Source organism: Microtus ochrogaster, chromosome 2 (assembly GCF_000317375.1).
Source record: "Microtus ochrogaster isolate Prairie Vole_2 chromosome 2, MicOch1.0, whole genome shotgun sequence".
In the NCBI taxonomy this organism is placed as follows: domain Eukaryota; kingdom Metazoa; phylum Chordata; class Mammalia; order Rodentia; family Cricetidae; genus Microtus; species Microtus ochrogaster.
Window position 1 is genome coordinate 22,993,150 of NC_022010.1, and position 17,610 is coordinate 23,010,759.

At 52.0% G+C, this 17,610-nt stretch overlaps 2 protein-coding genes across 2 annotated transcripts in view; one reads left to right on the top strand and one right to left on the bottom strand.

The window, feature by feature from the left end:
• Positions 1-1,021: 1,021 nt before the first annotated feature.
• On the top strand, positions 1,022-14,833 carry Lat2 (linker for activation of T cells family member 2). Its single transcript, XM_013350596.2, has 13 exons — positions 1,022-1,222; positions 6,017-6,139; positions 6,883-6,922; positions 8,643-8,686; positions 8,844-8,904; positions 9,075-9,106; positions 9,334-9,369; positions 9,449-9,479; positions 10,457-10,512; positions 11,903-11,962; positions 12,165-12,236; positions 12,615-12,719; positions 14,190-14,833. Exons 1-12 carry the CDS (start codon positions 1,084-1,086, stop codon positions 12,695-12,697), a joined length of 777 nt encoding a protein of 258 aa, XP_013206050.2. The 5' UTR covers positions 1,022-1,083; the 3' UTR covers positions 12,698-12,719; positions 14,190-14,833.
• A 1,560-nt stretch (positions 14,834-16,393) lies between these two features.
• Positions 16,394-17,610, bottom strand: part of Rfc2 (replication factor C subunit 2) — a 15,592-nt gene continuing 14,375 nt past the window's right edge. Inside the window, exon 11 of the mRNA XM_005344656.2 lies at positions 16,394-17,234. Within this exon, the coding sequence (XP_005344713.1) occupies positions 17,124-17,234 (111 nt within the window). The 3' untranslated portion in view covers positions 16,394-17,123. The remainder of the gene's footprint in view (positions 17,235-17,610) is intronic.

Here is a 17,610-nt window from a genome sequence, read left to right on the forward strand (position 1 = left end):
TTACATGTATATAATGTACTTTGACCATATAACCTTCGCCCCTCCCCCTCTCACTGATCCCCTTTCTCTTCCCAACTATTGGAACACATTGCTAGGCAGATTTTTGAGATCTTGTAAACACTAGCACTCGGCCACCAACGGCGACATTCACAATGAGCTTACAATGCTGTCCTCCGTTTTGTCTATCAGTGGGTGTGCTACCACAGGGACTCTTTCAGAGGGGTCTCCCATGTCGTGTAGCTCCAAGTCAACAAGGACTCTGTCTCAGGCTGCAGCAGTCACTTTAACAAAAACACCACCAGCTCCAGCTTAAACAATGAATGTTTCCTTCTCACAGTTGTGAGGCTGAGAATCCCAAAATCAAGGTCCTGGCAGGTTCAGTGGCTGATGGCTCTTCTGCTTAGATGGCCACTTTCTTGCTGTGTCTTGCATATATATTGGAGAGAGAGAGAACTGGTGTTTCCCCTTCTTTGTGTAAGGATATGGATCCCATCATGGACCATGACCTTGTTTAAACCTGACCACCACCTCTCACAGCTCCACCTAAGATGATCACTTTGGGACTTATACCTTCACTTTATGGATGTCAGCGGGAGGCAAACATGCATTTCATAACAGACGTGTGTGTGTGTGTGTGTGTGTGTGTGTGTGTGTGTGTGTGTGTGTGTGCCAGAGGACAATGAGCAGGTATCCGTCCCCAACCTGAGTGTGTGTGTCAGAGGACAATGAGCAGGTATCCGTTTGTCCTCTCCCGCCATGTAGTTCCTGGTGCTAGAACTCAGGGTGTCAGCTTAGTGGCAAGTGCAGTTACCCAGTGAGCCATCTTCCTGGCCTGCCTTTATGTTTCTTTTTGGTTTTGTTTTTTTAAGACAAGGTCTCACCGTGCAGCATCCCTGGCTGGAACTCACTATGTAGAACAGACGCCTCATACTCTCAGAGATCTGCCTGCTTCTGCCTCCCAGGTACAGGCATTTGAAGGCACACACCACCATGCCCCACTCCTCGCTCTCTATCTCTGTATCTTTCTCTGTCTCTGCCCCGCCCACTCTGTCACTAGCCAGTTGAGCAGTCCGGCTGAGGCGGATGTGCGCGGATGATTCAGTAGTGACAGGAAGCCAACGGCCTTGCCTGCTGCCCGCCAGAGTCTGTGGTGTTGGCATCAGCTTGGGCAGGTGTGCCGGCACAGGATGGGTTGGCCATGGTGAGGAACCCCCACTCTCAGGTAAGCATTTCCCAGGGGTGCCCAGCTGAGCAGGTGTTTTCTGCACCATACTGAAGACCCTTAGCTATGGACTGAGCGGTGGCTGAGACATCTGATAGCCCTGGCCTGGTGCTGTGGCCCCTTAGGGACAGCCTGTTTCAGGGGCTCCAGATATCATTTTCTTCCCGAACCCCGAGCCTGTGAGACCCCAGGAGGCCCCCAGGATGGTTCTGGTATTACCAGTGACTGGGGAAGGCCAGCCAAAACCAAGAGATAAACTCGGTTTCTCCCATCTGTAAAGGGTTAATACCCCAGGCCTGTGGGTGAATCTGGGATGCTCTGGGGAACTGTGCCCAGGCCCTGTCTCAGCCAGGAGGAAGTTGCTGTCCCTCATCCAACCAGTCCTGACCCAACTTCATACCTGTTGACGGATAGCCCCTGTAGAGTTGGCGGGCTCTGTTTGGCTCTGTGAATAGGTAGCCCGGGTTGGCCAGGTTCCTCTAGCCAATCTCCACCACCACCACCACCACCACCTGGAAAAGGGCCCACCAGACCTCTGCACATGGCTATACCCACAAACACATGTACAACTCACCTGGACGTTTGGCCTTCGATAGGTTTTTCAGAGCCCTCTCTCCACCTATTTGAAGCCCCAGGTACTTGGTCCAGCCAGGTGGGGATTGTGGTACACTGCTGTAATCACAGCCCGAGGGATGCTAAGGAGGGAGGACAGTGAGTTCAAGGCCAGCCTGTACTCCGTACTGAGACCCTGTCTCAGAGGAACAAACCACAGACATTCAGCCAAGACCACAGGCCCCAGAGTAGCTCATGAACACAGCTACAGCCATCCCAGGTCTGTGCGATTGGTTGCAATCCTCAGCTAAGCCAACCCTTGTGGCCTCTTGTTCCCTGAAGGGTGAGCCATGGGCAGAGCTATCACTAAGGACCGTTGAGGCTGGAGGCTCCGAGGTTAGAGACCAGCCCTGTGCAAACCTTGTTCATATGAAAACTGCCCACTTCCCTTTGAGCTATTTTGGCCCACAGAACCACAGGGCTGTGGCAGTCCCCGGCACACCCGCAGCCAGCCCTGCTTGGCCCCTTGGGGCCTTGTGTGACTGCAAGCTGCCCCTCCTGCAGCCCCAACCTGTTGTCCCCTCCACCCTCAGCTGGCCTGCTGACATCCCGGGTAGAGAGCGCGAATGAGCACATGGAATGGCGGGAACTCAGGGGGCCCGCTCTGGACTTCCGTCACTGCCTCTTTAACTCTGTTTCTTTCTGGCGAAGTACATACCTCTCTGAGCCTCCCGTTTGCCCCCTGGGAAGAAAACAGTTGGGCTCAGGCGAATTCCCAACTGAGAAGCAGGTCCCAGACCCTGTCAGGGAAGCGCCTCACGCGCTCGCACCTGCTCTTTTTGTTTTGTTTCTTACTATTCTAACACATTTTTAATTACTGGATGGATGGATGGACAGATACGTGCTATGGTGTAGGGCAGAGAACACCTTGCAGGAGTGAGGTCTCACCATTGTGTGGGTCCTGGGAATCAAGCTGAGACTCTGAGAAAAGCACATTTTACCCAAGCTAGCTCACCAGCCTCCACTCCGCCTTTTCCTTACCATGTACTGATTATGCATAATGATAGGCTGTGGCTTTTCCATATATGTAAAGGATGCATCTTGACTGTATTCACCCGGTCACCTCTCTTGTCCACCCCATTCTCATTGGTTGCTTGCCCTCTTCCCAACCAACCCCCTTCTGATATCATGGTCTTCTTCCAGCAGGGTGGGGTCTGGTGGTAGCCTGGTGAGTTCCATTAGGTTTGCTTTCAGGATGTGAGGGGTTAACCTACAGGAGCGTGGGCACCTTACCATGAGGAACTTCTCTCCTCCAGCAACCTTTTTAGTTAACTTTAAAATTTTCATGTAAGTTGGCACATGATGGTGCCCGCTATAATCTCAGCCCTTGGGAGGCAGAGGCAGGCCAGTCTCTTTGAGTTCTGGGCCAGCCTGGACTACACAGTGAGTTTCAGACCAGCCAGGGCTTCACAGTGACTTCCTGTCTCAAAGACAAAATGTATGTGTGTGAGTGTTTTGCTTGCATGTACATATGTGTACCACATTCATGCCTGGTGCCCACAAAGACAGGGTGAGGGTTGGATGCCCTCCTGCCACGGCCTCCTCAGCAGCTAGGAGAGCAAGCCTGCTCCTCTAGGCCTGTCATCTGCTTCATTAGGTTCTCACAGTCTTCACAAGGTTTAGTCCCTCAGACCCCACTGGGGTCAGTGGAGGGCATCCAGGCTGTGCCTCTCGACATCACCAGCTGGGATACTACATCCCCTCAGTCTTTGTACTGACAGTCCCTTCCCATGACACATGGCCACAACGGTGACTATGACAAGAATCTAGGTGGAAACAACCCACATGACTGACCCTGCTCTACAGTCATCATCTCCATGACAGGCCTCATGTGACATGTGCAGAGGCCACACGTCATTTCCCTGGGTGGCAGGCTTTAGCATAGAGATGATCTGAGCCACACCACCCCAGGGCTGAGGACTTCTGGAGTCCCGCTCATCCCTGGACGACAGGCCTAGAAGCCAGCTGGCTCTCTGGTAACCAAAGCCTCTTGGACAGAGCATGGTCCTCCTTCCAAAGGCATGGGGTCTTGAAGAGGAAACAGAAGCCAGCAGGCCAGCTCCTGGGACCGTGAATGCCAATCCAAAAATACGGGCTTGCTCTTGGGGTCCCAAGTGGACTGAGGTGAGCAACCACTGAGTTATAGGGAGCCTGCTTGTGCTATGTCCAAGTCTCCTCATCCTCCTCGTTTTTTTCCTTGAGAGAGTGTCTTGTAGCCCAAGCTGGCCACTGTGTAACCAAGGATGACCTTGAACTCCTGAGCCTCTGCTTCCCAAGTGCTGGGTTACAGGCATATAGGAGCAAGATACCATGCTCCAATTCTCTCTTCTCCCCACCCTCCCGCTATTACTCTTTCATATTTCCCCCTCTGCCTCCTCTCTGTCTCCCCCTCCGTGTGTGTGTGTACATCTCTCCTTTTTAAAAAAAATTATAGATAGGGTTGTGCTTTGTACCCAGAATTAGCCTTGATCTCCCAGTCCTCCTGGCTTGTTCATTAGTTCTTTCTTTCTTTCTTTTTCTTCCTTCCTTCCTTTCTTTCTTTCTTTCCTTGTTTATTTTGTTTTTGTTTTTCAAGTTAGGGTTTCTTTGTGTAGTTTTGGAGCCTGTATGACTGTCCTGGAACTCTCTGTGAACCAGGCTGGCCTTGAACTCACAGCGATCCATCTGCCTCTTCCTCCCAATCCCAGTGCTGGGATTAAAGGCATGTGCCACTACCACTCAAATTTTTTTTTAAAGATTTATATATGAGTGCTTCATCTGCATGCTCGCCCTTATGCTAAAAGAGGTATCATATCCCACTAGAGATGGTTGTGAGCTACCAGGTGGTTGCTGGGAACTGAACTCAGGTCCTCTGGAAAACAACCAGTGCTCTTAACAAACCACTGAGCCATTTCTCTAACTCCCCTGGTTCTGTTTCGTGTAGTGCTAGAATTATGGGGATGTGCCATATGCTCAGTTTATGTCCTTTGATAGACAAAGTCAATGTTCTAACCAAAGGCCACACCCCAGCCCCTCACTGGGGGATTCTAGGCAGGGGCTCTACCACTGAGCCACACACCAGCCCCTCACTGGGGGATTCTAGGCAGGGGCTCTACCACTGAGCTGCGCCTTCTCTAGCTGGAAGCAGGACCGAGTGCAGACAGAGCGGCCACTTTGTCACCATCACTCCACATGCCCCTGACTGGCTCCCTCAACTGTGTCCCTGTCCATGCTCTAAGCTGAGTCTCTTCGTACTTGTGTTAGCTGGTTTCATAAGGGATGGCTGTATTCTACCCACTCACCAGACTATTTAGGGCTTCAAGGCTGGGACAACCACTGCCTTCTCATGGCCCTGGGCTAACTGGGAGTTCACAGCCTCCTCAGTGCAGACATCCCCCCACAGCCCCACCTCCCCCTTTCTCTCACTCTACGGGTCCTCAAGCCCTGTCCCTCCGCCGGGCACCCAGCCCTGAACTATGCTGTCTCAGGGTGCCCTCCTCTGAGAGGCACCCTCTAGCTCCCACACTACAGGCAGGATCTGGGTTGGTTGGTTTTTTCGAGACAGGGTTTCTCTGTGTAGCCCCAGCTGTTCTGGAACTCACTCCATAGACCAGGCTGGCCTCCAACTCAGAGCTCCGCCTGCCTCTGCCTCCCGGGTGCTGGGATTAAAGGCAGGAGAGCTCTCTTCAGTGCTGAGCCATTGCTCCAGCCCCACCACCTTATTTTTGTTTTGTTTCTGACATTGGATCTTAGTCTTTAGCCCAGGCTAACCTGAGACACACTAAGTTGTCTCCGGCTGGCCTGAGGCTACAGGCAATTCTGCTTCGGCCTCCAGCGTTGCCGGGATGGCAGATGCAAGCCCTTGTGCCCTGTCCATAAAGCAGCTGGGGCCGGGTCCCAGTCTCAGCTTCTCCAGTTGTGAGTTAAGGAGCCTGTCTCTCAGGGCCAGGGGATTGGGAATGAGTGCTTGGGCTTGTCCACAGTTTCTTAGTGCTGCCCAGTGATCTCAGAATCTTCTAGTGCACATGGTCTGGTAGTCAGTGTGTTGGTTAGGGTCTCATAGGAGAGAGACATGGTTGGTCAATCCTGGAGCAAGGACGGCCATAACATTGTTGCTGGAGCCAAGAGCCAGAGAGATCAGGAGCTGAAGCCATTGGGTAGGGCAGCAGCTGGGAGCCCCTAGCTCACAGATCTCCAATGCAGCTTTGCAGCCCCCTCCCCAAGCCGACATGAATGACAAGTTGGAGCTGCTGTGGCCATTGTCAGTACCAATGCTGCTGCTGTTGGGGGCCACAGCCTGGCTGTGTGCCCGCTGCTCCCGCCCAGGTAAGTGTCACACGGGCAGGGAATGATGGGAGTACCATGGAGATTCTGTCCCAGAGGCCTCTGGGGCTGGACCTGGCTGTCACAGAAGGGACAGGAGGATGAGCATCCAGGAACCAGCTGCTGGCCCCTACTCAGCCCCTGAAGACACTGGGTGTGGGTGAAGGCCAGTTTTATTAGACCAGGGCAGTCACTTAGGCCAGGAGTTGCTCTGGAGAAGAAAAGGGAGGCCGGCTACCTGTGGCACCCTCTATTTCAAACTGTCCTCCCCTCACAAAAGAGATTAAGTACCTTTCCTTCCTTCCCTCCCTCCCTCCTTCCTTCTTCTCCCTCCCTCCTTCCTTCCTACCCCCTGCCCCAGCCTTCTTCCAGCCTCTCTTCCTCCTTCCTTCCTCTCCTTCTCTCTCCCTTGTTTCTTCTGTCTTCTCTCTGTTTTTTTCTTCCTCCAGCCTTCCTTCCTTCCTTCCTTCCTTCCTTCCTTCCTTCCTTCCTTCCTTCCTTCCTTCCTTCCGCTCAAGCTAGCCTCAAATTGTTCCTATCCTCCTGCCTCTGCTTCCTAAGTGGTGGGATCACAGGCATGTGTCACCACACCCGACTGATATGAACCATCTCAATGACAGGCAGCCACAAGGGACTTTGCCAAGGGCCTAGTGGAATTACAAAGGGGGGGGGTGGTCAGCCCTCAGCTTCCCTCACCACACATCCCAAGTTCAGGGACACTTGCTATGCCATTTCTGTTCTTGCAGGGGTGAAGAGAAATGAGAAAATCTACGAGCAGAGGAACCAGTGAGTTGTCCCAGCTTGGTGTATTTGGGGACCCCCCCAGGGGCCCAGTTTCTGCCCTCACTCATGTCTGTTCCATGGCAGGCTCCAGTGGGTGCTTAGCATTCATCGGAGGAAAGAATCCAGGGCTGTCTGAGGGAATGCGCCAACACAGGGCGTGGTAGCGGGGAAGAAGCCTGGACACCAGGCAGAATGGGAGCAGAATCTAAAAACCACTTGAGCCGGGCGATGGTGGCGCACGCCTTTAATCCCAGCACTCGGGAGGCAGAGGCAGGCGGATCTCTGTGAGTTCGAGACCAGCCTGGTCTACAGAGCTAGTTCCAGGACAGGCTCCAAAGCCACAGAGAAACCCTGCCTCGAAAAACCAAAAAAAATAAAAAAAAAAAAAAAATAAATAAAAACCACTTGAGAGGCACCTCCTGTCACCCCAGATACCCCAGAGCCTGCCTGGGCCACAAGGGAGTTCAAGGCCAGCCTGGCAACTCAACAAAACCTTGCCTCAAAATTTGTGCAGCAAGTAAAAGTGACTGATGCCAAAGTCTGGTGACTTGAGTTTGATCCCTGGAATCCATGGTAGAAGACGACTAAGGACTCCCAAAAATGTCCTCTGGTCTCCATCTGCTTACTACACCACACACTGCTTACTACACCACACACACACACACACACACACACACACACACACACACACACTCACACACACACCACCACCACCAACAACAACAACAATAATAATAAATACAAATAAACTTTTTTTAAAGTTGAAAAGCAGGGCTGGAGAGATGGCTCAGTGGTTAAGAGCACTGGATTTGATCCCCAACACCCACATAATCAGTCTTTAACTCAGGCTCCAGGAGATCCAATGCTCTCTTCTAACCTCCTCAGGCACCAGGATGCATGTGGTGGACAGACAAACACGTGGGAAAAATACCCAGTAAAATACCCATGCATATTAAAAAAATAAAAGAACTTTAAAGTGTGTAGGGGGTGGGGAAGAGATTGTGACTCAGCTGTAGAGCATGTACCTAGAGTCCCCAGAGAAGGGCTGAGTATGTGGCTCAGCGGTGCTTGCTGAGTATGCTCAGGGTCCTGAGTTCAATGCCCAACATAAAATAAAAAGGCAAGGGGCAGGCACAGTCGTACATCCCTTTCATCTCAGCACTCAGGAAGCAGAGGCAGGCGGATCTCTGTGTTCTGAGCTAATCTGGTCGATATAGTCCACAGAGTTCCAGGACAGTAAGGCCTACAGAATGAGACAGCATCGCAAAACAGAAAAAAAGACGAGAGGGGAGGGGACCTGGCTGACCACACACACTTCCTACACTTACAGCACAGACTTCACGTGCACACCCCAACAGGCACTGTCACACACACACACAAACACACACACACACTCACACACTTCCTCATTTCCTTTTGCAACTGAAAAACCGCAGAGATTTGAAAACAAAATCTTCCATCTCTGACCACCATGGGCCATGGTAAAGCTTACGTGTTTATTTTTCTGTTTGAGACAGGGTCTTATTCTGTAGCACTGGCTAGCATAGAACTTGCTCTGGAGCCCAGGCTGGCCTCAAATTCCCAATCACCTTCCTGACTTTAGTGCTAGGAATCCAGTTGTAGGCATCCAGTCACCTTCCCAGGCTCTGCTCCTCCCTCTTCTCTGTGTTCCTTGGCTGGGGCATGTCAAGGCCCCACTCAGCACACCTTTGTGTATTTGCAGGCAAGAAAACGAACAGAGCTTTACCCTGGCTCAGACCTACTCCTGTGAGTCCCTGCTGCTTCCTGGGTTTGGTTTGGGGCTTGGACTTCCCAAATCAAGGTCCCTTCTGTGTCCCTTGCCCTGAGGCCAGCCTGATGTAGTGGGCAAAGGCTCAGCTGGGTGAGTGCCTACCTATACCCTGTTCCTGCTTCCCTCTTAAAGTGGCCAGACCAGTGTGGCCAGGACCCCTGAGGGACACAGCTTTGGACAAGCCGTCTGAAAGGTAGGGAGACATTCCGCAGTGCATGGTCCTCCCAGGGACCCCCACCTGGCACAGTCAGCCAAGCCTTGTCCCCAAGCTGCAGAACTGTCTTGGTCCTGGCCTGTGGGGGCCCAGGGGACCGTCCCCTCCCCAGGGTGCTGCCTCAGCCCTCCCTTGCCCCATCCTTGCAGGAAGAACAAGCTGCTGTTCTCTCACCTCGAAGGTGAGTGACACCAGGCAGGGCTGAGCCTGAGTGGGGATGGGACAGTGGAGCAAGTACTGGCCTTTTAGGGAGGGCTGAGCCTGGGGTTGATGGAAGGGGCACACGCTTCTAACAGACTGCATACAAAGCTATGACCGTCCAAAGCCCCTAGTCCCTTGCTTGGGCTGCAGAGCCTGGGTTGGGCTGGGGCAGGACCTGGAGGGAAGACAGCTTAGCCTTTCTTCCAGGTCCTGAGTCCCTTAGGTACCAGAACTTCTACAAAGGTGGGTAGCTCTGCGGGGAGGGCGTGGCCACAGCCCAGGAGCTTAGCCCGTCTTTAACTTTCCTGTCTGCCTCTTCCAGGCAGCAGTCACGAGCCTGATGAGACCTATGTGTAAGTGGCCCTCATCCAAGCCTGCTCTCTGTACGCCCCGAATTTCTGGGTCTCCCGTCCCAACCGTCTTTATCTATGAGTCATTTAGTGAAGGCCTTTCAATCTGGTGACCATGGCCGCTCAAAGGAGGAGCTTCTGGTAGGGTGGGCAGCCATCCTGCCATCTGGTGAAAGGCGAGTTACAAAGCAGTCACCATGGGCTACCTGTCAAGATGTGATTCCCTCCATCCAAAAACGGGGTGGGGTTCAGTTTGTAGTATCCGGGTTTCATCGCCAGCACTGCGTTAACCAGATGTGGTGGCTCATGCTGTAATAATCCCAGCACAGGGGAAGGAGGTCATCCTGGTCTAGAGAGTTTGAGATCAGTCTGGGACAATAGTGGGGGTGGGGGGCAGGTGGCAGTCAGCTAGCTCAACCACTGAAGGCATTTACTTCACAAGCCCCACAACCCAATTTCTACCCCCCCTCATCTCCCTAGCTCAACCACTGAAGGCATTTACTTCACAAGCCCCACAACCCAATTTCCACCCCCCTCTCACCTCCCCACCGCCCCCGGGACCCACACGGTAAAAAGGAAAGAACCAACTCTAAATGTAAACTTGGAAAGAGAGAAGGGAGGAGAGAGATAGATGCATAGATAGACGGAGGGGCCATGGTGGGGTGCAGGTCCTCCTCCCAGCCATCCCAGAACTTGGGGGGCTAAGACAGAAGGATCTGATTCAAGGCCACCTCCCAAAAAGAAATGACCCCTAATAGGGTCTCCTCATGTCATAAATGGGGAGAATTTTGGCCCCGGGATGGGTGGGTGGGGACTTGTTGAAGGTGTCCTAGCCAGGCTGACAGTCCCTTAGCCCCAGGGTAGTCAGGGGTTCTGGAAACATCGATAGTGAATTGGAGGGGTGACCCCCTCCTGGCCCTTCCTGATGGCCCCCTCCTGACAGGCCTGCCCAGCAACCTGCACTCTGTTTTCTTGTCCAGAGACCCCATCTCCACAGACTACTACAACTGGGGATGTCCGCAGAAGCCCCCAGAAGGTAAGGGGGAGGCTGGGGTGGGGAGGTGCAGAGGAGGAGGCAGCCCCTAGGTCGGGATGGGTCTGCAGAGATGTCGAGAGGTGAAGGGAGGAGGAGGACATGCTACAGGCTGGCCGAGGTGGGTAGGGCGGAAGGAAGCTGGTCAGCACATGATGGGGACAGAGCGCAGAGAGCAAGGGACAGGACAGGAAGCAGAAGTGGAGCCGTGGGTGGGAGCATCTGAGCTCACTTCTCCACCGGGGCTGGGCAGACACAGATGGGCACTGATGACAGATAAGCCCAGGCGGGCATGGAGGATGCCAGAGCCTTTGGTCATGGTCACTTCTGCTTTACAGAGAGCAAGGGTGGGGGTGGGGGGTGGGAATCAGGACAGAGCCTATGGAGAGGAGCCGGGCTCTGGGCGGGGTCCTCACCTGGCTCTGTAGCGGGTCCTGGCAGTGTATTGAGGGGTCCTCTTCTTTCCCCCACTCTCTGCCACTTCTCCTCTTCCTCTTCTATTTTTTTAAAACATCTTTAAGAAAACAATTTGTTTATTGCGTGGGTGTGGGGACACACATGTGGCAGTCTTGGGACGACTTGTGGGAGTCGATGCTGACCTTTAACCATGTGGGTCCTGGGGAAGGAGCTCAGCAAGCGCCTTTGCTTGATCTTTATTCTTTTTTTTAAAAAAAATATTTATTAGCCGGGCGATGGTGGCGCACGCCTTTAATCCCAGCACTCGGGAGGCAGAGGCAGGCGGATCTCTGTGAGTTCGAGACCAGCCTGGTCTGCAAGAGCTAGTTCCAGGATAGGCTCCAAAGCCACAGAGAAACCCTGTCTCGAAAAACCAAAAAAAAAAAAAATTTATTTATTATGTATACAGTGTATGCCTGCACTACAGGCCAGAAGAGGTCACTGAAATGCATTATAGATGGTTGTGAGCCACCATGTGGTTGCTGGGACTAGAACTCAGGACCTGTGGAAGAGCAGCCAGTGCTCTTAACCTTTGAGCCATTTCTCCAGCCCCTGATCTTTATCCTGTGAGAAAGGTCTCCTGCCAGGTGTGGCGGCACAGGCCTTTAACCCCAGCACTCAGATCTCTGGGAGTTCGAGGGCAGCCCAGTTTTCACTGCAAGTTCCAGGACAAGCAGGGCTACACAGGGGGACATTGTCTCAAAACAAAACAAGACCAATAAGACGGACAACAACAGACACGCACATCTGCACCAGCAGACACACAGAACAAACAACAACAACACCCCCAAAAACATCTGGTCTAAGAGAATGCAAAAGACCCTGAAGCCCAGGGGGAGAGCTTGGTGGGGCTGTGGGGGCAGCAGAAGCGGGAAGGGACATGGGGCTTGCAGGTAGGGCCCACCAGCAGACCCCTGCCAGCTGCCTTCTATTACAGAGGATGACTCCAACTCCTACGAGAATGTGCTTATCTGCAAGCCCAGCGCCCTGGACTCCGGTAAGGTGGTCTCCCCCAAGAAAGGCAGGGCAGGGGCTGGCAGCCCGAGCTAGGCTCACCCTCATGAATAGGAAGTGAGTTCCCAAGACTCAGCCTTGCCTGCGTTCTCCATGTCTCTGCTACTTTTGGGTCAAGTTCACCCAAAGGAGGAGCTGGCCCTTGGCTCCCTGGACCTACTCAGTGTCCCCATCCCCTCCCTCAGGTGGCGAGGACGCTGAGGATTACCAGAACTCACTATCCATCCGAGAGTGGAGAGAATCCAGGAGGACTGTGGGTCTGTCTCCCATGGGCAGAGGCCACCACAAGTGCAGGCTGGGGTGGTGGTGGTGGGATCCACTCCAGCAGGCAGCAGGAGGGTCGGCCTGGGTGGGTTCCCCTCCAGCCAATCAGGCTAGCTTCACAGTGGAGCCTCCATTGTATGCAAGGCCAAAGAACTCCCCTTGGCAGCAGCGTGGCCTCCAGAGCTGGTCACCCAGTCTTGAAGCAGGAGAATTTCTGAAAACACAGCAGGGACAGCCTGTGTCACCAAGAGTCCTGTGCAACATGACACCTCCCCTGTGTCATCTGTGGGGTCTTGAGCACGCCGGCTGGGGACCAGCAGTGGTGTGTGTCTGTGAACTATGAACAACCAACCACCCGTCCTGATCCGTAGGTGCACCCGTGTCCCCATCAGGGAGCCCAGATGAGGAGCCAGATTACGTGAACGGGGATGTGGCTGCTGCTGAGAACATCTAGAGGAGAACCAATCGGAAGGAAGGTACCGCACCCTGTGGCTACTCAGAAGTGAAGGGTCCAAGTGCAGGGAGGAGCCTCGGACTCATGACTAGCCCCCTGCATGCACATCAGCTATTAATACTAGAAGGGAGATGCTTACTGAAGTCCACCGGTCCACTTCCTGTGGGACTGGGGGACCCAGAAGAGTTAGGGTTACCCAGGTGATAGGAGGAAGCATATACATGGTCGGGGCACTGGAGATGATTTTTTTTTGTTATTGTTTTTTTTTTCTTTGTTTTTCAAGATAGGGTTTTTCAGTAGCTATCTAGTCAGTCCTAGAACTAACTCTGTAGACCAGGCTGGCCTTGAACTCACAGAGATCTGCTTGACTCTGTCTCAAAAAAAAAAAAAACCATAAAAAAAATCAGATAAACAATAAAACAGATAAGAAAATTCAATATACCAGACATAGTGGTGCACACTTTTAATCCCAGCACTCAGGAGACAGGCAGGCAGATCTCTGAGCTCCAGGACATCCTGGTCTACAGAGTAAGACCCTGTCTCAAAAAAATCCCAAAACCAAAAATGTACTATGTTCCCTGGTAAGAAGCCTTGGTGATGAACAACCAGGAGAACGGGGCTGTAACTTGAGATGGGGTGGTGGAGACTAGGATTTTCTTCCTCCTCATTGGGAAGGACATCCCTGGAACAGCAGCCGTGGGGAGGTGGCAGAAGCAAGAGACTTGTCTTTAGCAGAGGGCACGGGAGAGGTTGGCGGTCAGCCAGCGCTGGCATTGGATTTATTCACAGACGAGAGGGACAGTGGATCTGGGTCTTGCTCCCTTCTCCCTCCTACCTTCTACCACACTTGGCAAGCTTATTTTTCCTCTCTCTCTCTCTCTCTCTCTCTCTCTCTCTCTCTCTCTCTCTCTCTCTCTCTCTTCACAGTGTTCATAGTAGCTTTGTTTGCAATCCTTACAGGCTTTTTTTTTTTTTTAAAGATTTATTTATTTAGAATAGTGTTCTGTCTGCGGGCCAGGAAAGGGCACCAGTTCTCATCATAGATGGTTGTGAGCCACCATGTCATTGCTGGAAATTGAACTCAGGACCTTAGGAAGATCAGCCTGTGCTCTTAACTGCTGAGCCATCTCTCCAGCCCCCTGGCAAACTTTCCTTTATGTTTTGTTGAGACAGGTTCTTTTTTTTCCTTTCTTTCTTTTTTCCTTTTTTTTTTTTTTTTGGTTTTTCAAGTCAGGGTTTCTCTGTAGCTTTGGAGCCTGTCTTGGAACTAACGCTTGTAGACCAGGCTGGCCTCGATCTCACAGAGATCCGCCTGCCTCTGCCTCCCGAGTGCTGGGATGAAAGGCGTGCGCCACCACCGCCCAGCCATGCCTGTCTTTTTATGTGGGTTCTGGAAGTTGAATGCAGGTCTTCACGCTTATGTAAGAAGTACTTTACTGATGGAGACACCTCTCCAGGCGCCAACCTTTGCCTCCTCTCTTCTCTCTTGAAGGGCCAGAGGGAATTGTGATTTGAAGCATTCATTGCCTGCTGAAGCCTGCTTGCCAGGAACGCTCAAGCTTCAGACCTGGCTGTGGCTGCTCTTGGGAGACGGTCCAGAACACCCTGACACACAGCCTGGGAGACCCTGAACTTTCCTGGGGACAAAGCAGGTGCCTGGGGACATTGGCTGTGCTAACTGGAGGCCCAGGACTGGAGGGAAGCTGCTTCCCCAGTACCACATCTAAAACTTGGCACAGCAAAATCACTCACATTGGTCTCAAGCTTGCAATCTTCCAGCCTCAGCCCTAGTGCTGGGATCACAGGGTGTATCACTACCTTGTATCTTTTTTCCTTGTTTGAACCTCACATTGCTTATGAATGTTGGTTTCTGGTCATGTTACCTGTTTCTGTGGTTAACTTCTATTGTTGGAGCCATATTTAATAGTGTCAATGTCAGGGGGACTTCCTGTCTTTCAGAGAGCATTACATGAACTAACTTTAATAGATGAATGGGGTGTAGGGTAACCTTGGGTCTCCTTGTTCTTAGTGGGCTCTAGTCTGCTCAGATTTATCGCCCATTCCTGCAGAGACCTTGTGAGTCAGTGATAGGGAAACAAAACTGGTCCACACCAACCATCAATAAACCACGAGTTCAAGAGCAGGCCCTGCCACATCGGTCTTTGTCTATCATGTCCAAAGGGCTGAGCGGCTGCCTCTGTTGCTCTCCATTCTTGGGTTTTTGAAGATAGGCACACTGGGTAGCCCTGGCTGGCCGAGAACTTGCTATATAAATCAGGCTGGCCTTAAGATTCGTATGATTCCACTTCTGGGTACTGAGACTAAAGGCAGCAGCACGCCTGGCCTGCGGTTTGAGAACACTGTGGGTATATCACATGTGGGTGCCAGTTGCGTTCTGAAGGAACCAGAGCACTTGGGCCTTCATACAGACCTTTGTCAGCTGCCCTTGAGTGCTGGGAACCCAGCTAGGGTCCTCCGGAACCTAGTTCAGGCTCAGCCCCTAGACACATCACTCCTGTTTTCTGAGCAAGTGTCTGTCATTGAACTTGTAGCTTGCTGATTGGGTAGACTTGCTGGACAGGGAACCCCAGGTACCCGGTCTCCAATTTGCCAGCACGAGGAACATAGGCGTCCACCATTCAGGTGGCTTTTACTTGGGTGCTATGGATTCAAACTTAGGTTCTCATGCTAACCTAGCAATCACTTACCCACCAAGCCATCTCCCTTAGTGTGTGCAGGCATGGTCAGAGGCCAGCTCTGTGACGCTGGGGCTCCTTCCACCTTCAGGAGGGCTCCAGGGACAAAACTCAGGTCAACAGGTTTGTGTGACAGGTCCCTTTACCAGCTAAGCCATCTTGCCAGTACCCTTTTGTCCTGAGTCACACTCTGTAACCCAGCCTGGCTGGCACTGAACTCATGGCAATCCTTTGCATCAGCATCATGGGTGCTGGGATTATAGGTCTGTGCCACCACACCAGGCTCTGGTAAAGACCTTTGCCAGAAATGAAGATCACATTTTTTTTTTCTTTTGAGACAAGGTTTCTCTGTGTAACAGTCCTGGCTGTCTTGGAACTCACACTGTAGACCAGGCTGGCCTCGAATTCACAGAGATTCACCTGCCTCTGCCTCCTGAATGCTGGGATTAAAGGTGTGTGCCGCCACTACCACCTGGTTTATGTCAAGGTTCTTACTTAATAGAAAGGACCCTGAAGTCCAGAGAATGGGCTGTGCACTTCATGTTCAGTCCCTTTCCTCAGGACACCACAAATTCATTCTGAGAGGAAAAATGCTGTAAGTTAGTATATTAGAAGAAACACCTAGAACCCAATTGTTAGACACTGACACAGGAGGCTCTTATGTTTTTTTAGGGTGGCCTGGACTCACTTTTTAACAGGAGCTAGTCTGAACTTAGCCCGAGTGCTTGGCATTATGGGTTTGTAGGACTGGGGAGGTGGTTAGGGTGTTCTGGTTATTCTTACAGAGGCCCTGGGTTTAATTCCGAGCACCCATATGGAGGTCTACAAGTATCTGCAACTTCAGTCCCAAGGGACTCAATGCCCTCTTTTGGCCTTCATAGGTACTGCATGCACACAGTGCACAGGTAAAGCACCAACACACACAGACAAATCAACCTTAAAAAAAAAATCACTAATAGACATTAATTTGAAAAATTATGGTGTGTGCTACTGTACTTGGCTTCATTTCTTAAATTTATTTTTATAATTTTACTTATTATTGTGTGTGCATGTATGCAGGGCCCAAATGACATCTTTTATTGAGACAAGTCTCTCTATGTAGTTCTTGAGCTCGCAGAGATCCTCCTACCTGTCTCCAAGCACTGGGACTAAAGGTGTGTGCCACTGCACTCTGCGCACAGAGAACGTCTGTCTCTGTGGTGTCAGCTCTCTTCTGCCTCTCATGGGCTCTGGAGATGGCATGCAGGTGGTCAGGTGCCAGGCCAGCACTTCACCCACTGCGCTCTCGCTGGCCGCGGGCACTGTTTTTACTAGCAGGGGACACCAGGCCGAAGCAAGACGCTGGTTTCCTCAAGGCCTCAAGCAGTTAAGCATTACAGGTCAAAATCCTGAGACTGAGGAGGTTGGGGACCTTCCCAACACACCCCATATCAGGCCTGCAGGTGAATTCAGATCAAAGAGCAGAAGTGGAAACCCTTGAGCTCAGTCACACAGCCGCCAGCGTGCTCGGGTCCCATCCCCAGCACTCAGGAAGCAGGAGCAGGAGGGTCAGCAGTTCTCAAGGTTGGGCACAGCAGCAGGGGTTCAAAGCCAGCCTGGGCTACAGGAGACCCTGTTCTCCCAGAACAAAAAACGAAGTGAGCATGTACTATGATGTCTTGGGCACATCTCCCACGACTGGACAGCTGGACCATCAGTGTCTCAGTGGCAAGGACCCTCCTCATTTCATCTCAACTGGCCACTGGAGCCATGGTCTTCTGACACAGCCTGGCCAGGAGCCCAGCCATCTGCAGCAAGGAGTTCACACCTTCCGCCACTTTCATGTGAGTGTATCCAATCTCCTGAAACACAAGTTCAAGGAACCAGTGGGTTAGCCAGGAGTGTGGGCTCCTTTCTATCTAAACTGTGAATGGTTCAAAACCAATGACCTCAAAATGCATCACAGTAAGAGGACGAACCTGGCTTCACTCAAGTTTAGCTCATGCTGGAAAAGGGTGTTCCAGGCAAAGGGAGCAAACCCAGAGCTTCCAGCACTGAGCTACAGCGCTAGTCTGCTAGGGTCTCACATAGGCCAGGCCAGTTTTAAAGCCCCTATATAGCTGATGATAGCCCTGAGCTTCTGAGTCTCTTGCCTCTACCTCCAAGGTATGAAACTATAGTCAGACAAAAGGACACCCAGTTTTTTGCTGTTGTTTTTTTTGAAACAAATTCTCACTG

Excerpts from the sequence above, each read along its gene's own strand:
- Lat2 (XM_013350596.2), top strand. The coding sequence starts at position 1,084 with ATGTGCGCGGATGATTCAGTAGTGACAGGAAGCCAACGGCCTTGCCTG. Across the intron at positions 8,687-8,843 it reads CCTGGCTCAGACCTACTCCT|TGGCCAGACCAGTGTGGCCA; the intron begins GTGAGTCCCTGC and ends TCCCTCTTAAAG. Across the intron at positions 11,963-12,164 it reads GCCCAGCGCCCTGGACTCCG|GTGGCGAGGACGCTGAGGAT; the intron begins GTAAGGTGGTCT and ends CCCCTCCCTCAG.